Source organism: Geotrypetes seraphini, chromosome 1, assembly GCF_902459505.1.
Source record: "Geotrypetes seraphini chromosome 1, aGeoSer1.1, whole genome shotgun sequence".
Lineage (NCBI taxonomy): Eukaryota > Metazoa > Chordata > Amphibia > Gymnophiona > Dermophiidae > Geotrypetes > Geotrypetes seraphini.
The window spans coordinates 295791016-295817251 of record NC_047084.1 but is presented as its reverse complement, the minus strand read 5'-3'; the positions used below and the strand labels follow the sequence as shown (position 1 = coordinate 295817251).

Genomic DNA, 26236 nt, shown 5'->3' with positions numbered 1-26236 from the left:
GAGGCAGATTGGAACTGCACAGGGGAAGAACGCCAGCCTTTGAAACCCATTCCATAAATGTTTTATAAATTCTGAGAAAGTGTCCTGCTCCTGGGGCATAGAGTCACCCTCTGATGACTTAACTTTGCATTTCTTAGCTGTGGAGGGTCCACAGCCAGGTGCATGGAACTAGCAGCCATAGAAGGCCACCCCGCCAGGCTAGCCAAGCATTTTAGTCTCCTGCTTCAGCAGGGGAGATGCTAAGCTTGACACAGCTGCCTCTCCTGGCTGCACCACTTGATATAAGGATGCTCTGAAAGTGCTAAATTTGCACAATCCTGGCAAGAATCCACATGAGGAGAGTCCAAGGACTTCAACCCAACAAATTTTGAGGCAAAAATTGTGCCAAAATCGCAATATTTTTTATACTCAAAGTAAAAAAAATAGCAATTTTAGGATTTTTCAGGTGGGGGAACACAGGGGGACATGCAGAAACCTTGAAAACTCCACTTTTCAAACTTCCTCTGATTCACCTCACAGACTAACATTCTGTACTCACTGTGACCTGTTTGTGGATCTGTGCTGCAGCCTGCCTCAGCTCTCCAACAGTAGCTGGATAAGAGAATTACTGCCTCATGCTGGAAATGCCTCTGCAAAGCTGATCTTCGGGCTGCCAGTCAGATCCTAAGCCTGACTGCACCTCCACCCCGCAGACTAACGGGATAGGCATAGGCGAGAAGATGCAGTCAGCCCCCTAAGGGCGCCCAACAGCCTGTGCTTGACCCCTGCTTAACAGTAGGTGACACCACTTCAGGGTCGGCCCTGAACTCCAAAGAAAACTATGCCGGTTGGCTAACAGGTACCAACTGGGAATGGTCTGTCAGCTACAGACTGAAGTCTGTGTGTTCTCAAAGCAGGCAGAGCTGAAAAAATGCTCCAAGCACCAGAAACTCCGAGAAAGGGATGAAAAATACACCGAATAAAATAATAAATTGTGGCGAGCAGAACAAACACTCCTGCTGGCACACGTGCAGAAGAGAACTGCTGCAGGTGGAGCTAAGGAGCACATTGAAGTACAACAGATGTAAAAGGAAAAATCTGGAGTAGACTCCTTCTGCAGATGGCACATGGCCATGGGGACACTACCCATCTGTCTAGAATGTCTCACCTATTGCACTGGAAATGGGGGTTTCAGATTCCCCCCTCCTCCTCTGATTTTGCTCATAGGCTATAATAGCCTTATTCAGTGTGACATATGTTCTGAAGGTGCTGCAGCCTGCTCCTCATCTCTAAGCAGTAGCTGGATCTGGGAGAAGAATCCCTGCCTCAATCAGCCAGTCGTTCAAACACTGGAGATCTTCAACCCCTGCAGAAATGTGCATGTGAGGGGGGAGGCAAAATTGCAGTAAGCACCCTGTAGATGCCTAACAGCCTGCGTTCAAGTCCCTGTGATTCAGCTAAGCTACTAGGGATATGGACCCTGAGCTCCACAATAGTTTCTGTAGACTGGCCAAATTTCCACAAAGGGATTAACCTGATAGCTGCAGATTCAAGTCTGCTTCTTCTCCAAGTAGGCAGAGTTGTCCCATCACTAGGGGAGTTCTGGTGCTGCAAAAAAAAGTGAGAATACTGAAAATAATAAAGAAATATACAGAGCAGATCAGAAAGACACCTTTTGGCTCATGTGCATAAAGAAAAACTGAAGAGGGCAGTAGAGCCTTCTACAGGAAGAGGAGTTGAAAATCTGGAATGGATTCCTTCTGTATGGCTCACAAGCATGGGGAGAATGCCCTACTGTCTAGAATGACACACCTATTGCACTAGAAAGAGGCATTAGGAAAGAGCACTGTGTGCTCAATCAATAGATCTCCTTCTATGCAGAGCCCAGCATCCCTAGAATTACTGAAACACGTAACTAGTCAAGAGTGGTAAACTTTTACCCACAATCACAAACACAAGGCTCTCTTAGCTCCATGGTATGTAAGACCTTAAAGATTTTTTTTTAACTTCTTGATGCCGCTTCCTTATAGCCTCCACTTGTATATAACATGCTTGGATAACATGTACCTGCACCACCTTGGAGGGAATTTCCTTCAAGATATATCCTCCATTTTGTTCCTTCATCCAATAGGGGTTACCCACAAAAGTAGCATCCATCCTCATTCCCTTGTTTAGATCAAGCTCATTGTCTCTCCATGGCCTACAAGGGCTATTACATCTAGTGTCCTGAAGACTAGAGCTAGGTGTCATGTATCATAGCAAAGCTATTTTTAAACAAATTCTTATACATTTATATCCATCCAACTGTGAATCACAGTTAAGTTAAAATGCTATTTAACGAAATGCATTCTACAGAAAAAGCAAAATTATTTTAATGATTTTTAATATTCACTTCTGGAGGGCAACCATGCTAACAATTCAGTATTCTAGCATAAAACAAACTGACAGCTGTTACACAGCAGAGAACTATCAGAGTCTCAATTTATAAATTTGCAAATACTGGATAAATAGAAATGTTATTTAAATAAAACAGTTGAGTTTAATACAGTTTAGAAGGACCAAAATAGTAAATATTCTAGTATTTCCTTAAATGTGTTTTGAATACAGAAGTGGTTGTACATTTGTAGTGTAAAATGTGTAAACGCTAGAAAACCTAAATCTTTGCCCAATCAGTTCTACTAATGGAGTCATGAAAGGAAGGCAAACTAACCCTATCCAGACTAGATTCAGCCCATGACTTAGTACAAGGTCAAGAATCCCCATCTAGCAAATATCGTGTAATACCATTTCCCTTCCTTGCTTGTCTTGAAAAGAAATTTAATTGCTTTTTGGACTTATGTTTCTAACATGAAGCTTACATGTCAACAGCCAGTATGTTTGCAACACTACGAAACCCTGTCTCTTACCTATACCGCAAAGTAATTGCAGGAGAAAAAGAACATGTTAGTGATAAACACAGGATAACTAAGTAATTTTTCCCATCCTTAGATCTGTCTCTAAAAGCCCACATTTTATTCTTTTCTTACTGCAATGCAGAAAATCTTATGGACTTAATACAAAAATGTAATCATACAGTATAATGTTCAAGTATGTGCCTGTTCTATCTGCAGAAAGACTTTATATATGCATATTTCACAACAAATAGAATATATAAGACTCTTTCCAGAGTTGATCAAATTGCTACTGCTTATTGGATTATCCAATTACAAAAGCTCTAGATTTAACATATTTAAGCTTAGATTCCATTAGATCAACAATTTGCCATGTGACAAAAAATGAATCTTGATTTGTCAAATAGAATGTATTTTGGTACGTTTTGTGATTTCCAATTTCTATATATATAATTTCTGAAATATGATATCACTAGTCAAATCTTATTTGGAAAGCTCAAATAATCCTTGTGTTCCACTGCAAAAATGCCATATGAAAAGTCACAAGAAAACAAGAAGATCATATGTCATGCCACAATCTTCTAAAACTTCAACCCAAGTATAGAACAAGATACTTATGATCCCTTTGTACCCTCAGGTTATGCAGAAACATACTTACAGGTTACAATTATAATAAAATTATTTTTTTGTGTACAAAAAGATTCTCTTTGGTTATTTAAGTCATCATAAGTTAACATAGCAACTGTAAAAAGACCATTCCAATCATCAGTACCATAGAGTTAGGATTTTTTGAGCAGGGATCTCAAAGTCCCTCCTTGAGGGCCACAATCCTGTTGGGTTTTCAGGATTTCCCCAATGAATATGCATTGAAAGCAGTGCATGCACATTCATTGGGGAAATCCTGAAAACCCGACTGGATTGCAGCCCTCAAGGAGGGACTTTGAGACCCCCTGGACTAGAGTAACTTGCAAGATCCAAAAAAATTAGTCTCACATAAAGCAGAATTATGGAACTCCAGCATTTGTGTGATCAAACTCAAAATATTCATTATAAAAATAAAGTGGATAATGTATAAATGAGTTGAAATTTTACATATACTACATCAGTACAGATAAAGCTGAAATTCCAATTTAGCATTAGAGGACAGAAGTTACCTACCCCTAATATGTATTCTAAGCCATTAAAAAAATGTTTCTGAAAAAGTAGAGTCTTCAGCAGATAATCCAGATCCTTAAGATATTTTTTTCAAAACTCAGACCTGCAAAGTTTTCTAAGATATGAGTTAACATGAGGGAAAATGTATATCCTGGGGTACTACTGTAGGGTTACCTTTTGCTAAAACATGGCACTTCCGAGAAACAGAAGTTGCCTTCACATTTTAAGTATTTTAACGAAAGATTAGGTTCTTAACTTTGCTTATTTTCTTTCTTGTAAATCCACACTCTTTTCCTAGACTACTGGGTTATTTTCAAATACTCGCCAGAGTTTGTAAGAAGCCTCATAACACAGAGTCTTGAGCTCCTTCCCTCTTACCTCAGGACTGCCCCCCCAGGAAATCATTTGTTGACAAAGCAGCCAGGAACATCTGTAGAGGACAAAGACAAAAGAGAGGGGTACGAGGACACTCCTCGATAAGTAAATCAAATCTGCTCAGAACAAGAAAATTAGAACAATCATAAACAAGTAAAACAGGTCAGCAAACATTAGGAACCTGAACAACAAAAGGAACAGGGCTATAAAAAGACAGTCTGTACAGATAGAAGGGGGCGCCATACCTAGGGGACCCCCCCCCAAAGACAAAGTACTAAGCACATTTGCATGATATGCTTAGAAAGGATGGTTAGGAAACTGAAATCCAGTTTACCAGTACTTGCAAAGGTAGACAATCGGTGAATCAGCAAATCACAGGGTGGGTTCCAGGAATAGAGTGTGAATTAGAGCATGGATTACAAGAAAGAAGATTAGCAAAGGTAAGAACCTAATCTTTAATTCTTGTACAATCCCACTCTATTCCTGGGCTACAGGGACATAACAGAGCAATCCCGTAAAATCAGGGACTGATGAGCCTGATGCATCCTGCTTGGCTGCCACATCGATCCTGTAAAACCTGGTGAAAGTATGCAAGGAGGACCAGGTAGTGGCCCTGTAAATCTCCTCCAAAGAGATCGCCCTGCGGGAGGTGGTCATGGACACCAAAAAAACAGGCTTGATTATAAGATCCATCAAGGGAGCTTGCTCCAAAGGTTCATAAGGTGGACAAGCCAGAGACTGGAGAGCTAGGTTGACAGTCCAGAATGGATAGGGAAACCGCAGCAGGGGACAAAGCCTCAAAGCGCCCTACAGAGAAACGAATGGCATCCAGATGAGAGGCCAGGCAGCCCCTCAGGGAATCAGGGCTTAGAATAGAAAGACTGGCAATCAAGACTCAAAGAGAAGCCACAAGGCCCTTTGTCAGGCCATCCTGAAGGAACTCCAGAATCTGGGGAACTGACGGAACAGATGGATCTTTGTAACTCTGGACGCACCACCTTATAACATCTCCAAGCCTTCATGCAGGCAGTTACCGTGGACTTCTTTTTGCTGTGGAGGAGAATGGCAACAATACCTGAAGAATAGCTGCACACTCAAGAGCCAGGCTGTAAGACCAAAGCAGTCTGGATCCTGCAGCACAATCGGGCCCTGCATGAGGTGACAAGGATGATATGGAAGCTGAAGCAGGTTGGCATACCACAGACACCTTAGCTAGTTGGGACGCAACAAGGACCGCCAGTCTCCTGTAGGTCGCTATCCTTCTCAATAAATGCCCTATCATGGGCCATGGAGGGAAGACATAAAGGAGGCTTTCCTGCAGCCAGTCCAGGCCTTCGCTGCAGACTTCGCGATGTTGACTGAAGAACCAATCTGCCTTCCTGTTGGCCGCTGAGGCCATGAGATCGAACGTGGGGCAATCCCACTTTTCCACTATGCAGTTGAATGCCCTTTGGGACAGGGACCACTCCTAAGAGTCCAGAGTCCGATGACAGAGAATATTCACCTGGACATTGTCCACTTTGGCCACATGCACTGTTGACAGTGACACAAAGTGTCTCTGCCCATCAGAAGAGAAGCTGGGCCTCCATGCTTAGGGAGGCACTCCTGGTGCCCCCTGGCAACGGACGTAGGCCACTGCGGTGGTATTATCTGAGAAGATGTGGATGGCCCAATGCCAGAAACGACCCTTGAAATGGAGGAGCGCCAGTCAAATCTCCAGGTGATTGATCAACCACTTCCACTCGGAGAAAGCACACCAGCCCTAAACAGAGACAGGCATGCAATCTGCATTTCAGCCTCTGAGACTGGCATCCATTGTAAGAATTATCCATTCAGAAATCTGATTGGGAAGACCCCTGAAGAGAGAGAGAGTAAAGTCATCAGGCTAGACTGCTCTGAGCCACTGCCATTCAGGGCAGTGAAACATGTAATGGAGCCCGCAGCAGAGCAGGTCCAGCGCAAAATCAGAGCATTCTGCAGCAGGCGCAAACAGGCTCTGGCTCAGGCCACATCGATCATTGCCACCATGGTCCCCAGAACCTGGAGATACTGCCAGGCCGTCAGAACCAGGATGGCCAGGAAGTCCCAGGGAACCTGTTTGAATTGCTCCTGACGCAACATGGGCAGGAACATCCGGTTCTGATCCGTGTGAAAGTGAGCCCCCAGGTATTCCAGACTGTATACAGCTTCAGGTGGCTCATCCTGAAACTGATCACCCAACCCAGGCGCTGAAGCAACTGAACGACTTTGCAAACTGCCTGACACCATTTGGACTCCAACGGTTCAGATATGGGTGAACCAAAACTCCCAGAATACATAAATGGACTGCCACCACTACCATCACCTTCAGAAAGGTCCTGGGCGCTGTTGTCCGCCCGAAGGGCAGTGCCACAAATTGTCAATGCCACTGCAGAATGGGGAACCTCAAGTACAGCCTGTGATCCGGAAAGAGAGGAATATGGAGATATGCCTCCGTAAGATCCAAGGAGCCAAAAAACTCCCCCGGAACTACCGAGGTAATCACCGAATGTACAGTCTCCATCTGGAAGCAAGGTATCCTCAGGGCTGCACTGACTACCTTGAGATCCTGTATTGGCCTCCAATTGTCTCAACCACTCTCTGGAACGAAGTATAAGCATCTGCCAGAGCCCAAGACTTGCTCTGGCATGGTCAGCAACCTGAGGATCACGGCTTCCACCTGAGCCGCTTTATCTGGCCTTCCCACAAGGGAATGCAGAAAACAATCTGCCAGAGTACAATGAAATTCTAGCTTATAGATGCCTGACCACTGTCTGATCCACAGCATCCTATGCAATGAAATGGAAAAGGTGGAAAGCGTAGTGAAGACCTTTAACAGGTCATATATGGTAATTGTCATAGAATCCATCCCTGAAACCAGGAAATTAAGGTCCCGGAGCATAATAGTGTCCCGATCATGGTGGAGCTTAGAATGGCATGCCCTGTCCATAAAAGGAGGATGTTGTCGCCTTAATTCTGGCAGCCGCCAAAACAAACATGCACCTAAGAATAAGATCCTGAACTACAGGATCACCCCTTCCCCTGTTACTGGGGAGAGAAGGGCTTTTGGTAACCTGTGCCACCAAGGAATCCACCTTCGGGGAGCAAAATGCTGGTTAAAAGTGTCCGCCATAGGGCAAAGTCGAGACATGGCCTAGCACCTTATAAGGGGCCTTCAGGCGCCTTCCAAAAGTTCGTGAAATTCTGAACTATCTCCGGATGATCAGGAAAAGAGGTGGATTGTGTCCTCTAATAACTCATGAAGGAACCTTCAGCAGAGACAGGCCGCTTAGCCCCCAGCTTCACCTCCTGGAGGGACTCAGCGATCAAATCCACCAGATGTCTGGGCTTGAAAAATCTACGTACAATAGCCCCCCTCCCCCTCAAGATCTGGGGCTCCACCTAGATCCAGGTCCTGGAGATCTGCGAGGACTGTGACAACTCCTGCCTGCCTGCAGAATCTGAGGTATTGTCAGGGCATTCAGAACAACCACGAGCACAGCCGGTGTACTGAATGGGACCATAGTGGTGGTGGAAGCAGGAGAGAAGGCTGTGCCCTGAGAAGGAGGGGCCCCATGACTGGTGATGACACCTGTGGAAGGACGGCTGGCATTAATTTCTGAGCCAAAGAAGACATCATAGCATAAAATTTGGGTGGGGGGTCCCAGAAATCGGGCCAGGAGCCGCTTCCTGCAAACCTATCGGGGAACTCATGGAGGACTAGAGTGAGTTTGCTGCCAAAACTCGCTTGCGTATCACCAAAGTGGCAACTACATACTCCACGCCCCCCCTTGCCAATTTTTTAGGCATGTCAGTAGAATCAGTAGCAGGACCCCCCTTCACAGGCCAAGGGTGCTGGGGCTGACCCAATTTCCCCCCCCCCCCATGCTTGGGGAGTTCAGCTGGGTGGTTTTCTTGCAGAAATGAAGCTTGCAGAGGCTAAAAATAATTTTTTTAAAAGATTGTGAAAATCCAAGATGGCCACCTCGTGCTGAATTTACACTAAAATCGCCTGAGAAAAGCACAGGAACCCTGCAAAAATGGCGATTTTAGGGGTGGGAAGGGATAGGGCACACCAAGAAACCACTCAAGATCCCCCTCTCCCAAATCACTGATTCAGGCTGTCCATCTTTCATTCACTGTGCCATGTATTGTTTGGAACTACATAGAGAGAAGCTGAAACTGCTTACAGTGAAATCCTCTGCCTCAACAAGCAAGTAAACCGGATCTTCTGACTACCCCCCCCTCCCCTCTATCCGACACATACAGCTGGGGATCTCTGCCATTCTGGGAAACCTTGCGGACATGCCTGGCAGAGTAAATACAGTCTGCCCCAATCCAGGGAAAACCGCCATGGAGCTATGCAGCCTGTGCTCGACCCACTAGTAGACAAACCTGGGGTGAGCAAGCTCCCAAGTGAATGGTCCCTGAATCCCAACCTGAAGTGCAGCCTGTCCAGAGGAAACACTGTCCCACAGCTTAACCCTCTAGAACAGAAATGGGCAACTCCGAGCCTTGAGGGCCGGAATCCAATTGTGTTTTCAGGATTTCCCCAATGAATATGCATTGAAAGCAGTGCATGCAAATAGATCTCATGCATATTCACTGGAGAAATCCTGAAAACCCGATTGGATTCCGGCCCTCGAGGACCGGAGTTGCCCACGTCTGCTCTAGAAGCAGACTTAGCATCAAGTGTGCGATTTCCTGCAGTCAGAACTGTTCCCATGGGGAACCTCTTCAGCATGAGGGCCAAAAACGTGATGGAAAGGACTGAATTTAAAGAAAATAAACACGAGCAAAAAAGACAAACTCATATAATCTGGTTTGTAGGAAAGAAACTGATTTCCTGGGGGGGCAGTCCTGAGATAAGAGGGGAGGAGCTCAAGATTTTGTGTTATGAGGTTTCCTACAAGCTCTGGTGAGTATGGGAAAATAACCCAATAGTCCAGAAATAGAGTAGGATTGTATAAGAAATGGCCATTACCTCTTAACCACCACCTACACTTTCCTGATTTGAAAAGTTAGTAAGTAACCTAAAAATAAAAATGACAAAGCTGTCTGATCATCTACTGAAATAATGGTCAGTGGTTTAGAAGTATCTTAATTTTCTAAGGAAAACTCCATTACTGCCTGGAAAGAGAAGCATTTCTGCTAATGAATGTGATAAACAGACACTGCATGAATTTCTGCGCAGACTGAGAGAAAAGGAGTTCTTGAAAAACAAAGAACAGAAATACACAAGTGCAGCAGTATACTGACCATCAACAACATGGATGTCTTTAGTTTGGTTTTACACTAAACAGATACTCTCAGCACTTTTACCTCTCTAGAACCAACCCTTAAATGCCAAAGTATGAAACTGATTAAAAATATTTTATTTCTTAGGAGATTAGCCGGCTGTGCAGCTCATAGAACTGTTCTTGAGTCAGGACAAGCTGATGTACTTGGCCATGTCCAGGTTCGCATGGCAGGGTCACTTTGCCAATGTAAACTGTATCTTCTTTTTTCTCCTCTTTGGCCTGAAAGAGAAAAGAATGACATGGAGTATGAAGGTAAGATGAATAAAGCAGACATGGTACAGAGGCTGTACCATGCAACCACAAATCAACAAAGTAATAAAAGCATCGTTCGTGACCATGAGAAATCTAAGACAAATACGAAAATTCTTCAACAGGAAACAACTCCTACTTTTGGTACAACCTCTTATCCTTGGACTAATAGACTACTGCAACATACTATACCTCCCATGTCCAGCGACCATGATAAAACAATTACAAACAATACAAAATACAGCCCTGAGACTCGTCTACTCACTAAAAAAAATATGACCATATCACAGAGGCTTACCATGACTCACACTGGCTTCCAATACAAGCAAGAGTACACTTCAAATTCTACTTTTCAAGGCTATTAACGGAGGAAGTCCAACCGACTGGAATAACTGACTGATTTCCCATATTAATGAATATATGTCACACTGAATGGTTTCTGTTCTTTAAATGTGATAGATATAAAACAAACCAAAGAAAATAAGATATCTTTTTTTACTGGACTAACAATACATTTTTTGCTTAGCTTTTGAAGGCAATACCTTCTTCAGATCAGAAAATCAAAATGCAACATTAGACATAGGGAACCCAAGTGTAGACACTAGTTTTTACATTATTTTTTTCATTTATTTGAGGAACAAAGTTATTCAATACCTGTATCACCCATGTGGAAAAGCAATTGACTCTTAATCACCTTGACCAAATTTAATTGCTAATTAGATTAAGCTGATTGAACATAGCAAGTTTTGATTTCAGTCAGTTCTGTTTCAAGATTGGAAACCATTCAATTTGCTGCTGCAATATATGCAATAAAAGGGGAGGTAAATACTTTTTCACATCATCGTAAGTTAGTTCATGACTGGAACAAATACAGACATTACAGGATGTTGGATATATTGGAACTTCCCCATTAACAAATTACCATAGAACTCCTAGACACAGAGGTTCCTTTCGGCACACTAAAGACATTTTTTTAGGTTTAACATCAGATAAGTCAGGATTCCTCAGATTCACACACTGGTGTAATGAAGTTCAAATGACATGTTATTCAAATGCCTAATTTTCTCAACTATGGCTAACCTTTATGAAAGATGATGACGGAAACATGGCAAAACTGGAGGGAACATTAGCACCAGGACACTGAGAGACTGTCTCCTTCAACACCTCATCCTATAGAAGAGAAAGAAAAAAAGGCATTTTAGCACACTATAAATTATTTATTCTTCAAACTTATCTAAAATTTATCTTTCCATAAAGCTGTTTAGTTTCCAACTCAGAATTATTGACATTTTTGTAATAAAATTTCTATCGCACAAAAATAAAGAAGGTATATAACTGTAGTTTATATGGCAGGAATCCAGATGTTTTCTTTTATAAACTAGGCATAGCTTATGTATTTGTATAAAATATACTCCTAGAACAACCGTCATAGTGCACAAAGGTTCATGCACAAAGTTATACCTGCTCCAAGGCAGGTGTAGCTTATATGTTTAAGTGAAGGGAGATATGTATTTTATAAAGGGGACACAAAAAAAGGGGGCAACCAGGCCAGGAATCGGGATAAATCACAACAGATTTATTAAAAGTCTGTTCAATTAATCCATGAAGATCAATTGGGTTTTATAACAGGCAATTTGACAATATACAGTGAGCTTTGTACATTATTCAAGCAGTGGGGCAAACTCCAGAACCAGCACTTTTATTAGCTATCAACAGCGAAAAGGCCTTCGATGGAGTATACTGGCCATATATGAGTATATTTGCACTGTTAAATAAAATGTAGTTTCCTTTAAAATTTCTAGGATGGTTGCACCCTTTATATAACATCCCATTAGCTTGTTTTTATATCTTTTGAATTGTTCAGGGGCACAAGGGAAGGTTGCGCTTTGTCACCACTATTGTTTGCATTATCAATAGAACCCTTAGCTCAAATAATGTGTCAATTGTAGACTATTCAAGGGATACTCTATGGCGGGCATAGACATAAAAGTATGCTATTTGCTGATGACATGCTTATGATGTTGACTAAACCAGATACCTCATTACATGTCCTGATAGAGGTATTTGAGCACTAAGCTGAAGTATCTGGGTTTAAAGGTAACATGACAATCTGAAATATTAAACCTAACAATGCCCTCTGGTGTGGCATCTGAAATACGAGAGAATACCTATTTAAACAGGTAAAAAAGTACTTATGATATTTGGGGATTAATCTTTCAAGTCATGGAGAACATTTAAATGTAGATAACTACCCCAAAAGCTTGAAAGAATTATTTTCAAAGTTAGGGTTGGGTAGAATTGCAGCAGTCAAGATAATTCTACCAAATTTTTATACCCCTTTATGGCATTACCAATCATGATTCCGAAGAATTATCTAATAGGAAGATTTTCCATTATATGTAGTGAACATATGGTGTAATGGGGGTTCCCAATTTTAAGTTATATTATGAAGCAGCTCAACTACAGGTCTTGGTTAGCTGTACAGTCAAACCTCGTTTTGCGAGTAATGCGGTTTGCAAGTGTTTTGCAAGACGAGCAAAACACTCCAGCAATTTGTAACTCGCAAACCGAGCACCGTCTTGCATAACGAGCAAAATTTACCTGCAGCTTAAGTTGATTTTCCAACCCTGCCGCCCCACGATCTCGGCGACATGCTCAGAGCTGAAGCGAGGCAGGTCCTGCTCCTCCACCACACCGTTAAACCAAGCTCCACGCGCACCCAACCCAAGAGAAGCCAGCAGCGAGTAACAGCCAATCCCGTTCAACCAAGTCCTGCACGTGCCCAACGCATGAGAAGCCAGCAGCCAATCCCAAGCGTCTCACCCAAGGGTTGAAAGTGGCACTCAATCAGCTCAGGGATTCGGAAAGGGGGCGCCGGACCGACCTACTGTAATTTCGAGCCGGGAAGAAGACTGACTTGGGCTGGCTTGTTCCCCAGCCGTTGGCGGCGAATGGATCCTGCTCTGAAGGAGAGGGAATGCAGGACTGAAACGGTGCGCGAGAGAATGGCTAGTAAAGTAAGTAAACGAGGCGATCTGCGCCGCTCCCATGCCGCTTTATTGTCCTGTCATAGTTCAACAAACTAACAATCATATTCAAAAATCCCAACAGGGATGCTCCCTGTTTCGTTTTACTGGAACTGAGTATAATTCTAAGCTGGGGGGGTGTGAAACTGGATGTACCCAGGAGGCGCCATTAAAGCAAGAGTAAGGAACAATGTAGAACGAATCAACTGAGTTTCCATTATCTCCTATGGGGAAAGTTGCTTTGATATACGAGCGCTTTGGATTACGAGCATGCTTCTGGAACGAATTATGCTCGTAAACCAAGGTATCAACCAAGCTTGGGGAAAGAACTCTGTATGTAAACCGCTTAGAGGGTGGTTGTAAAACTACAAAAAGGCGGTATGCACATCCCAATCCCTTCCCTTTATGTTCTTTAGGTCAGTGGTTCCCAACCCTGTCCTGGAGGAACACCAGGCCAATTGGGTTTTCAGGCTAGCCCTAATGAATATGCATGAAGCAAATTTGCATGCCTATCACTTCCATCATATGCAAATCTCTCTCATGCATATTCATTAGGGCTAGCCTGAAAACCCGATTGGCCTGGTGTTCCTCCAGGACAGGGTTGGGAATCACTGCTTTAGGTTAATTATAGTCGACTGGAGGGACCATTGACTAGGGGAGCTCTTAGCACCAAAATCAAGCAAAAAAAACCCAAAACTGACAAAAAATAAAGAAACACTCCCTTCAGGCTTGCGTGCAAAAGGAAAAAATTGTAGGGGGCAGCACAGCCCTCTGTGAAGTAAGAGGGATTCAGAAAAAAATCTGGAGTTGATTCCTTCTGCAAGGTTAGAGAGCATCGGGATATAACCCACTTGTCCAGACTGACAAATCTATTGCACGAAACGTCAAAACATTTTTTCCGTTATTGCACCTCAACTCTGGAACTCCCTACTGATTTATCTGAGGGAAGAAAAATCTTTAGATCGATTCAGAGGCAATTTGAAAAGTTTCCTATTTAAAGATGCTTTTAATTCATAACATCTTTTAAACAGATTTCACTAATTATTCAACCGACCGGAATTTCATACCGCCTACAATTTAGTTTTAATTCGTTCGTCTTCTGAACCTCCCACCTCATTGTTTTTACCATTTATGTTTTACTATCCTATTATTATTGTATTTCTTTCCCGTTTTCCTTCATGGTTTCAGTCTGTCCATTTGTTTATTAGTTTGTGATATTAACATATTATGCTTGTAAGTTCCCATTTTAATTTTGTATATCACCTAGAAGTTTTTAATAAAACTTGAAACTAGAACATAAATTGGCTTGTGCCATATTTACAGCTAGAAAACTACTTATAGCATCACATTGGAAAAATAAACCAAATAATGAGTTAAAATGTTGTGTGATAATGGCACTGAGGTATCCCCCTCTTCAAACCAGCATGCACTCAAAAAGAGGGAGAAAAAGCCTCAGACTAATGTAGCAGTATAGAACCAAAAGGTACAAATCAAAACTGTTTTAAATACTTTCACTGAACAGCTCAGGTTTAGAAAAGGGCAAAGTCACCCGGAGGCATGTTCAAGGACTCAGCTGACAAAAGACGACTTGAGCTCCAACGCTGTCATGACTTCTCCAATCTTCCCAACAGGTGACCTTGTTTCACCAATGTTTGGTTCATCAGGGGAACAAACAATGCAGCCTTGAAAAGTGCAGCCATGCTGAGACCAGCCCCCCCACCCGAGGCCACAGGCGCTGCTCCACCTCACCCCACTACATCCCAAAAAGACCACCCCCAACTCTGAGGTCATTAGCGAGTTTCCACCCCCCCTGAGAACTGGCATTGCTCCCCCACCCGCGAACGCCTCCCCCGCTTGCAAACGCCCCCTCCCCCCCCCGGTGAACTGGCATCGCCTGCCCGCCCAAACACAAGCCCTTACCCCGATCTGGCACCGGCACGTTGGTGCTGCATGCCGGTGCCTGAAGATCCTGCCTCTTGCCTGGGCTGGGCTTTGAGCATCTGCCTGCTCTCTCCGGAGAGAGCGGGAGCCAGGAGGCCTTGAGCATGCGCAGATGCTCAAGGTCCTGCCCAGGCAAGAGGCAGGATCCTCAGGCACCGGCACTGGCATGTCCTGTGAGTTGGTGCTGCGTGCCGGTGCCAGACTGGGGTAAGGGCTTGTGTTTAGACAGGTGGGTGATGCTGGTTCTCAGAGGTAGGCGTTCGTGGGTGAAGCCGGTTCTCGGGGGGGGGTGCTCGCAAATCGAGTCAACGCTCGGTTTGCGAGGCACAATTTGCTAGAGTGTTTTGCTCTTCTTGCAAAACATTCGCAAAACCGCGAGGAATGCAATCAGTTTGCTTTCAAACATAAATCAATGTTTTGGAATCTTCACACTTATGCTCCCAGTAGATACCAGGTAATGTTAGCAGACAGTCTATAGGGGAGGGGCAGGAAGAGACGGAGCATGGGAGACTGGACTGCCTGCCTGGGTAACATTTTATTTATTAACATTGCTCCATGCTGTGTTATTGACACCAATATTACATTGCTATTATCTGTACAGACTTTTAATAATTCTCTTGAGGTTCATTCTGATTCCTGGCTTGGTTGTCCCCCTTTTTTTTTCCTCTTGACTGTTTTCATGGGGTACCTTGGTTCCTTTTATGTATTTTATAAAGAACACATGTACCTCAAATCCAAACCAGCTCTATCCAAATGCCGTCTACATGTGGTCTATGTAAAGGTGCCTATAGCAATGTTGTTATATGTACATATGTGCACATTTCCCTACATCAGTTTTTACAAAGACCATTTCCTTATATAGATAAATGAAAGATTGCAATTTAAGGACTTCTAATTTCACCTTCTCCCTCTGAAAAAGTGAGAATTCTTCCCTCTCCAGTATGTTACCTCTTTCCTATCACTCCTCAAACAGATAACTTTTAAATATCATCAGAAGTAAGAGATCAACTGCTTTTACACCTAAGCAGCACCAAGACCAGCCGCCACTATCGAGAGCCTTTGTCCCAATCCTGCCAGGCGTGTGTGCTCTTCACCATACAATTCATTGGAGAGATCAATCTGCCTGCTTTTAAATATCAGCAGCATTGGGAGATCAACTGCTTTTACACCTAAACAGCACCAAGACCAGCCGCCACTATCGAGAGCTCCTCCCCTTATATCCCGTTTAAGAGATCAATCTACCTGCTTTAAATATCAGCAGCAGTAGAAAAACAACTGCTTTTACATACAAGCAGCAGCGAGACCTACCGCAACCACCAAGAGCCCACAGACCCGATCCTGCCAGGATTGTGAACTCCTCCCCCTGCAGTCCATTGGAGAGATCAATCTGCCTGCTTTTAAATATCAGCAGCAGTGGAGATCAACTGCTTTTACACCTAAGCAGCAACGAGACCAGCCACAACCACCGAGAGAACACAGACCCGATCCTACCAAGAGTGTGAACTCTTCCCCCCCTGCAATCCGCTATGAAGATCGACTGTCGGCCCCGGGCGGCTTTCCCGCAGAGGAGAGAATCCTGCATTCATCGTGGGCCTCATCTGGGGCAGCCTCCTTGGAGCGGCTGGGGCACGGGCAGTGTGTCTGGGAGGGAATGCATGGATGGGAGAACATCGCAGGGGAGGAGACATAGACATCCTGGGACTGTCGGCCAAGTCTCTTCCCTGAAGAAGCCCTTTTTCTGGAAACTAAAATCCTGTTAAAATGTTTATTTTATTTTTATTTTTCCTCTAACTCTACTTTTCACTTCTCTATTACCCTCCAGGTACTTTAGTTAGATTGTGAGCCTTCGGGACAGTAAGGGAATTTTTCAAGTACCTTTCCTATTTCTAATCTTAATGTATATCTTCTGTAAACCGCTTAGAACCTAACGGATGTAGCGGTATATAAGAAATAAATTACATTACATTACATTACATAAATTACTGTATATAACTAAAACAATGCCAGTTTTAAGAATTATCCAAGTCATTAGATTCTGAAAGAATCAGACAGTCTTTACAATTGGCACAAATTTTTGCTGCAGACTTTTTCTTTGCGAGAAGCTAAATCCAGAAAATATAACCTTTCAAAATCTTGTAAGCAATGTAATGCTTGGTTCTCTGTGTTTCTACTTTGGTCTTGTCACCAGCACTTAAACTTGGCTCTAAATGAGGCTTGAGGATTCAGAGCATTTAAAAGAAATCTTAAATAACCATTTTACCTTCAGTTTGTCAATGGTTTCGCCCAGATACTGCAGTCTGACTGTCTGCTCTAGAAGCTGAGCTGCTGGACTTCCTATAGCAATGTAAAGAGAAAATATAGTGAACAAAATTAATGCAAACACAACAACAACAACAATTAAAGGTAGAAGATTTCCATCAGCATAAGCCTCCAACTCCAGCTGAGTTTCAGTTGAGTCCATCATCAGGGAGGTTGAGGATATAAGTACTGAAATTACTTCCGATACAGATCTCCAGCAGGAACTCTCAGCCAGAGATCTGTATCAGAAGTAATTTCAGTACTTATATCTTCAACCTCCCTGACGATGGACTCAGCTGGAGTTGGAGGCTTATGCTGATTGAACAATATAAGTAACTAAAACTGGAAAACAATAAAGATTAAGAAGAGAAAATCTTAGAACTGATTAAGCATTTCTTATTGGATCATGAATATAAGGAACACCTGGTTGGGTTAAGTCTACGGATTCCAACTCAAGGAGATATTGGGCCTTTAATTGATTCATCATTAAGTTAAGTGAGCTTTTTTGGGTCTGAATGGCTTCAATACTTAACATCATTAAGAGCCTTGAAGATTGATTGATTGACTCTATTTAAAAGCTTTAGATAGTATCTGTAGCTTTTCCCAGCCTATGATTTTGCCTTTGTAGCATTCTGCACTTTGTATTACTTGTTATTGTAGATTTTAAATGTAGATGAAATAAATTTTGTTAGTTTTTAGGATATGAATGGAATTAAAGAAATTAATAAATTAAACATTTAATTAATTTTATGTTTTGGTATTCTTGGTATAGCATTATTTTCAAAATAAACTTGCAAGTTTAGTGAAGATAATGTCTTAATTTTTCCTGATGTGAATATATATTTTGGGATTCTGGACAGCTTGAACAGTTTTTGCAGCTTCATGAATCTAGTAAATAGTCTACACTTGAATTAATTAAAATTGGAGTTTAGAAAAGTACTGTGCACTATTAATAGTTGATCATAGATCATGATTATTTTATTTTATTTCCTAAGATATATCAAAATAATCTCTCCCATTATGTGGGCTTGAGGAGTGAGTGGTTATTGTGATTAGGGAAAATTTCCTTTATTCTTTGGTTTCTTTTGTATCCTTTCCTTATCATTATTTGTATAATGATAATGTTTAAAATTTGAAAAAAAAAAATAGAAAAAAAACCCAGGATTCCCCCTCATCTACAACTGTGCCAAATATAGCATAATAAAATTCTTACCTAAACTTCCCACACCAGTATTAGCTAAACTCCCAATTCAAAATCACCTCAACATTTGTACATAATAAAATAGAAACATATGTGCTGTACCTTGTTTAACAAAACACAAATTGGCATAAACTGAACTAAAGAAAAAAAAAAAAGGTCTTATCTGCTAATTTTCTTTCCTTTAGTCTCAACAGATCAGTCCAGATGTTGTGGGTTATACCCATCTGTCTGCAGGTGTCAATTACAAAAGCAAAGCAGTATGAAACCAAAATGCATAAGCCATTATTCCTTCTTTCATTTGAAGTATGAGAAAACACAGAATTCCAGCTTGGAGCAACATTGACGCAAGTATCCTGCATAGATAAACAAAGAAGTCTTTAGAACTATAATACAAGAAAATACAAAAAGAATGAATGGTTTTTTGGGCTGATATGTTGGGACTAAATGAAAGAAAATTAGCAGGCAAGACCTATTTTTTAACTTCTTTGTCATCACCAACAGATCTTGCTGCCGAGCTACAAATTTCTACTGACACCACTCAAGAGGCTGCCACCCCTCTGATAGAATGAGCCTTGAAAACCAATGAAGGCCTTTGCCTGCCAAAATATAAGACGAGGAAATCATTTCTCGCAACCACCAAGCAATGGTAGGCCTTTTCTAGGACCCCCAAACAGAATAAAAAGATAGTTGGATCTCCCAAACTCATTTGGAACCTCTAGATATTTTAGACAAACCCTTCGGATGCCAAACATCTTAAAGGAATGAAACTTGCTCCATAATCTTTCCAATGGAAGGGAGTATCAAAGGCTAGTTAACATGAATGGAAGAAACCAACTAAGAAAGCAAAGTAACCATATGACTAGATATACATGCTTCTGAAAAACTAAAAAAAGGGATCTCTACAAGAGAGCATTTGGATCTCAAAGACTCTCCAAGCTGAAGCTATTGAGATTTTAAAACAGATTTCAGTATGAGATCCTTCAAGGTAGCTTTTCAAGGGACTCAAAGGGAGAGCCCTGAGCTTAAGTACCGGATTCAGATTCCACTAAGGACAAACTGAAAGCAAAGGAGTTTGTAGATCATTAACTTCCCTAAGTGCACTACATCAGGATATGGCACTAAAGAACAATTCTAGAGTTGGCTAGAACTGCCATTTAAACCTTTAAAAAATTCAAGGCTTAGTCTTTCTTAAATTCTTCCTGAGGAAAGGTTAGAACATGAGGAAGAGAAGATTGAAAAGGAGAAATAGCTCTTTCTAAACACCATGACTTAAAGGCTTTCCAAACTCTAGTATAGATTCTAGCTTGGAAAAAGGTAGTGATGACATCATTAGGATAAACTTTCTTTGCTTTCACCTCTCAAGAGCCAGGACGTAAGACCAAAGGGAGACAAGTTCTCCATTTCTATGGACCTTAATTGAGAATCCTTTTACGAAGCAGAAGAGATTTGTCTATGACATACATTTGTGGTCCATATACCATGGCCTCCTGGGACAATTTGCTGGTACCAAAACTACTTGACCAGAATAAAGCACAACTCAAAGCAGCCTGCCTACCAATGGTTAGGGAGGGCACAGGTAGAGTAGAGAATTCAGAGGTCATGGCAGGAGCAGGGCATCTAAGCCTTTCAAACTGGATTCTTTTCTCCAACTGAAAAATCGAGGAATTTTGACACTAGACCTACTTGCCATTAGATCCATTCGAGGTAAGTCCCAATTTGATGTTATGAAAGAGACTGCGTGATCCCAAACTTCCCACTTCCCAGGGTCCAATGCGTTCACGCTGAGATAATCCACCTGAATGTTTTACTCCCCTGCTATGTGAGCTGTCAAAAAAATCTCCAGATGCTTTTTTGCCCAAGGGAAAAGGCATCAAGTCTCCTGCGCTAGAGGGAGACTCAAAGTCCCTCCTTGCCTGTTGATATACAGTAGGCCACCACAGTTGCCTAGTCTGAAAGGATTCTCACAGGTCATTGTTGAAGAACATTTGCAAATGCTTAGAGTACTTTGTGAACTGTCCAGAGCTTCAAGCGACTGATTGGACACAATGCTTGGGTTAGGAGATGGAGCCAATGACCTAAAACTTCGTAGATGTCAAAGACCAGCAGACCTCGTAATGTGTCAAAGACTTCTATCCACAGTGACAACTTTTAAGCACTATTCCTTCTAAGCTAAGCAGAGTTCCTCCAACTGCTGCCAGAGTGGGGGATTGCTTTAATATTGTCTTCAATTGCTAGAGACAGACAGGTTTCCTGGAGTTCTTTAGAACTTGCCTGTCATACTGGCAGGACTATAGTTGGAGAACTTCTACTCAGCTTAGAAAGAGCAGTGCTGTCCAAGTCGAGGAGACAGATTCCCTACTTAAAGTTTTACTAAAAAGGCCATCAACTCATACTGTGTTTCATTTGAGATTTCCACAGAAGTTGTATATTGTATACCTGATGAAAAGGAGACAAACGGCTCAATAAAGAAAGCTGAAGCAGTTTCATATGAGCTCTTGCCCAAGGAATCACCTCCAACGTGGTTGCCATCAACCTTAGCTCCTGCATGTAATCCTATGCTCAAAGACTCCAAAGGAGTAAGAGTTGACAGATCTGAGATTGAAGTTTGAATTATGAGCGGAGAAAGATAGACCCTACCAGCCTTGGTGTTGAACTGAACTCCCAGATACTCAAGGGAATGAGTGTGAGTTAACTGGCAAGACTGACTAGGCATTGAAGTAGCTAGACCGCTCTGAAGTACTGTCCAAGGTTTCTTATAGAGAGGAAGCTCCTATCAGTCAGTAGTCCAGACAGAGAGGCACCCCGATACCTTAGTGCCAAAGAAACACAGCTACCACCACAACCTTTGAAAAAATCCTGGGGGTTTTCAAAAGACATTGTCAGAAATTGATAATGAGCCCCTAGGATTGTGAAATGCAAGAAACGCTGATGAGCAGCCAAACTATAATGTGAAGGAATCTAGAGAAGTGAAAACTCCCCTGGTTGAACTGAACCACAGAGTGAAAGTCTCCATGAATCAATCACTCAAAGTGTGTGGTTTATGTGTTTTAGATTAAGGATTGGCATAAAGGTGCCCTTTATTTTGGGTACCAGAAAATAGATGGAATACCTTCCTAGACCCCATTCCAATCTGGGAACTGGCAGAACTTGTCCTAAGACCAGCAGACCTCGTAAGGTGTCTTGAACCGCTAATTTTTTGGCAAGAGCTCCACAAGAAGACTAAGAAAAAATCTGCAAGGGGAAGGAAAACTCTCATTTGTACCACTCTGTTGATCTTCAGCACCCACTGATTGGAAGTTATATGGATCCACTTGTTGTGGAACTACATCAGGTTGCCATCAATCACGATTCTGAGGAGTGGACCTTCATCCAATCATTGGAAACTGAAGGCAGAATTAGAAGATGGTCTTTAGGCTTTTTTGTCCCCTCAAAAGGAAATTTTTCTGTTGGTAATGGGGTCTAGAAAAGGAAAAGGAACATCTGTCTATAACATCTATAATCTTTGAAATGTAAACAAAACACGGAAGACTAGGTAGCACTCAAAGTTACAGGGGACACTCAACGACGTTTCAGGGAAATACTTTTTAAAACCAATAGGAGAAAGACATGGAGGAAGCCATTGCTTGCCCTGGATCGGTAGCATGGAATGTTGCTAATCCTTGGGTTTTGGCCAGGTATTAGGGACCTGGATTGGCCACCATGAGAACGGGTTACTGGACTTGATGGACAATTGGCCTGACGAATGGTGAGACCTAGTCTCCCAAGTCCTTAAGTTCTGGCGAATGGGAGACCTAGTCTTCCAAGTCCTTAACAGCTTTTCAAGGTCTTCACCAAACAGTAAATGTACCTCTAAAAGGTAGATTAGTAAATCTGAATTTGGAGGCTAAATCTGCAGCCCAAAGCTGAATCTAAAAAAAGCATCTCACGGAAACTACCAGAAGCATTTCTTTCACAGAAGCTCTGAGCAAATCTTAAAGGTTAATCCTACTTCCAAGGTGTGAAAATCCAAGCATGGGATTCAAAACCCTCAAAAGCAGCACTAGCCTGCTGGATAGGCAGAGATCAGCTCTAGCCACATATGAGCCTAGAGCCAGTAACATGAAGACAAAAGGAAGTTACCTCAAAGGAGAGCTTTAAAGTGGTTTCAAAAGCTTAGTGTCTTGGAACATCTTTAAGTGCCATACTGCCTTCCAATGGTACAACAGTTTTTTTTGTGTCTGCCATTACCAAGAAATCCAGCCTGAGCATCAGAAGGAGACAACAGAGTTTGGCCATATCATAGCTCACCAATACTAGTGACAGGAGTAGTTCACTAAGTTGAAAGTAATTCTCATATAGGATCATGAATTGAAAAGGCTTTAGGTACCTTTTTAGTACTGGACGTGGTATGGTCTTATGTAGAAGCAGCAGCCTGGCTTACTTGAGTAGAACTGAGAATGTCTAAGACCCTGAACATTAAGGAGGGAAACTCTTCCTTGTGAAATAGCCTACAGGCTGAAGGATCATCACCTTCATCTCCCAGGAGCTCTCTGTCCTCCAAGCAATCCCTGCTGAAAGAGGAAGCTGAAAGAAGAGCTTGATATGCTAAAAAGAATGAGACTCTGAAGCCAAAGAATCTGTTTCCCAGTCAGAAGATTGCAATCTTCTTATTTTAGAAGACAAGGATTCCTGAGAGAGCACAGAGGGAAGGACATTTGTGGAGCAGAGTAAAAATCCTTTAAAAGATAAGCTTGATTAAGAAGAAAAATGAACTCTGGAGAAAAAGGAGTAGCAGAAGGGATAAGCATTGGAGAGGATAAAACCCCAAAGGAAGTTGAGAAGGACAATTTGAAAGCTTCTGCAATGGTAGGCTCAAGAGGTGCAGTGTTTCATGGAGAGGTGAGCAAAAGAGCTTTAGAGAGCAATAAGGAAAGTCATTGCAGTTACTTGATGGTGTAGTATATGGTAATATAAAAAAAGGTGAAAATAAAGGCTAAATAAAGAAGGCAATACCTTTTTACCCAGCTTAAAACACATGCCTTGATAACTGAATTGGTGCAATTTAAAAAAACACTCACTTCATATTTTTGATAACTTTTGTTAGCATGACCATCACACTACTTTATCCAGGAAAACATATAAAATATATTTCTCATACCAAACTGTGTTTAGTTTGGCACATTTATATAGCACCTCAGTACAACTATAATTGCCAGACCTGTTTTCTTGTGTGTGATGTCCACCACCTTGGCACTAGCACTCATTAGCTGTAGGATTTCCAGCAGCTGATTCGTCTTCCGGTATAATGTGTTGGGAATCACTGCAGCTACCTGACCTTCTTTGGGAAATGCAAGCTTTGAGATGTGAAGAGGTGGCAGTGCTCCAAGTTCAGCATTCATCTGAGCTGCCTAGTGAAATAAACCATTAAACAAAGACAGACATTGTCAACAAGAAATATAAGTAATATGTTACAATGGTGCTAAAAAACCCAAAACAAAACATATGGGCCTCTGGATACACTGAAAATGTGACATCTTGTCCATAACCTGGAAGCCTGTTAGGTATCTCTTTGTAACCAACCCCTGTACTAATCACAGAGTTTTAATTTACAATAGGAACTTGGAAACTATTAAAGTGCTGTTCAGAAGAGGTCCTGTGAGAGGATTTCCAGAGACAGAGAGATCTTTACTGGTAAGACTTAGCTGGGAAATTGCTTGCAAACATGGGAAAAAGGAGACCTAAAACTAAATAGGTAAGCTCGTACTTTGCTTACTTAGCAAGGGACTTTAAGGGATAGTTTTTTATTAGCATAGAAAGTCTCTGTTAGAGTACATAGGCTAGCATTTCACAGGGCTATTTTAAAATCACTATATTATCAGTATAAAGCACAGCATATAGGCACAGGCAGCTTCAGTTTAGACTTTAATTCCCTCCTTTTCACCCCCAACTCCCACCCACCCATGGCCTGATCTCTGATTTATAGGTCTTGAACCAATTAAAAGGCTAAAAAAGTAGTAAGGCCATCTCTATTGCCAAGTAATTAGCTCTTAAGAAATAGTCTAAGAAATCCTTATAGGGTAACCTACCAATTACAACATAATAATAAAACCTAAATATTACCATAGCCTAACATATAACTAGCAATCATAGGGGTCCTTAGTGTATATATTTCAACTCCCTTAGCAACTTAACAAAAGAATCACCAATATTAAGATGCAGGTGGCAGTCCAGCAGTAAGGTGGGGGCTATTCAGTTTTTTACACTGTCACATATTTTATTATCTCTTTTGGTGAGAGGTCATATGTGTACGAAGAGCTCCTAGCACTCAGGGAACAGGTCCGATCTCTGGAGGCTAGAGTAGCAGACTTGGAGAAGCAGAGAGAGACAGCTAGTTACATAGAAGAGACCTACAGTAACACTGTAGAGAAGTCCAACCTCCAATCTGGTAGGCTCTGTGTAGCCTCGGAGGAGGGAGGTCTTCTTAAAGGACATCACCACGCTGGTGAAGTTGGAAGTAATTCTGTATCCAGGACCTACCCACTAGAGGATGCAATGTCCTCTCACACTGAGGATGTGTCTCCAGGGGCTTCTTCCCAGGAAGGAAGGGTTAGGACAGCAATTATAGTGGGAGATTCAATCATTAGGCATGTAGATAGCTGGATGCCTGGTGGACATGAGGATCGCTTGGTCACTTGTCTGCCTGGTGCAAAGGTGACTGATTTCATGCATCACTAATTTAAGATTATAGATAGTGCTAGGGAGGGGGGCCTGCTGTCTTGGTACAAATGGATACCAATGACATAGGAAAATGTGGTAGGGAGGTTCAGGATGCCAAATTTAGGCTCTTAGGTAAAAAGCTAAAACCCAGAACCTCAGGGTAGCATTTTCAGAAGTGCTCCCTGTTCCATGCACAGGACCCAAGAGACAGGCAGAGCTTTGGAGTCTTAATGCGTGGATGAGGTGATGGTATAGGGAGGAGGGTTTTAGGTTTCTTAGGAACTGAGCAACATTCTGGGCAAGGGGAAGCCTATTCCGCAAAGATGGGCTCCACCTTAAACAGGGTGGAACCAGGCTATTGGTATCAACATTTAAAAAGGAGATATAGCAGCTTTTAAACTAGCTTTTACATTTTTATTTTTGCAGTATATCAAATAAATTAAACTAAACTAAATTAAATTAAACTAGACCTGAATTGGTGCAGGAGGTAATGGTGCTGGGGCTGCTTCATAAAAATGACCATAACTTGATCAGATTTCATATAATCCCTGGAATAAGCTGACAAAGGCAATCTGAGTACAATAGCATTTAACTTTAAAAAAGAAGGCTAGAAGCTCTGCACGGGGCAGGATTAAAGGAAGATTGCTCCTATCCCGGTTTACCGCTGTACCACCAGGGATTTAAAAGGTACACTGGGAGGCTGGAGGTTCTTAAGAGTTGGCTGGGTCAGGAGGTGATCCTTGGAAAGAATATGCTCCTGACGCCATGCCGTGACTAAAACTAGGCGCGCCGTCGTCATCAAGGAAGCAATGATAGGAGAGAACCTAGCAGGCACTCCGATCGGAATCAAATTTAATAACGCACATCCTACCTCTAACAATTAAAAAATATCAGACAAAATGGAAAATACCATATCCCAGTAAGGACCCACCTTTAGGCACATCCACCAAATATGGGCAAACATCTGGCAAGTTTTAATTAATCCTGTGGAGTCTCTCCAGGGTATACCACCACCGATAGAAAACTTTATAACCATTTCCCACCATGTTTGTAGCAATGGAAACCTGCAATAAAGCACGCAACATGGATTTCCATTGCCCTTTGGTG

At 42.2% G+C, this 26236-nt stretch overlaps 1 protein-coding gene across 3 annotated transcripts in view; it reads right to left on the bottom strand.

Annotated features, from left to right (window-relative positions):
- Positions 1-2493: 2493 nt before the first annotated feature.
- Positions 2494-26236, bottom strand: part of LOC117364549 (dynactin subunit 1-like) — a 206168-nt gene continuing 182425 nt past the window's right edge. For all 3 annotated transcript variants that reach the window (XM_033953860.1, XM_033953839.1, XM_033953848.1), the window contains exons 25-28: positions 23631-23820; positions 17195-17268; positions 11048-11137; positions 2494-9937 (exon numbers count right to left, since the gene is read on the bottom strand). In XM_033953860.1, coding sequence (XP_033809751.1) covers positions 9800-9937; positions 11048-11137; positions 17195-17268; positions 23631-23820 — 492 coding nt within the window. In that variant the 3' untranslated portion in view covers positions 2494-9799. The remainder of the gene's footprint in view (positions 9938-11047; positions 11138-17194; positions 17269-23630; positions 23821-26236) is intronic.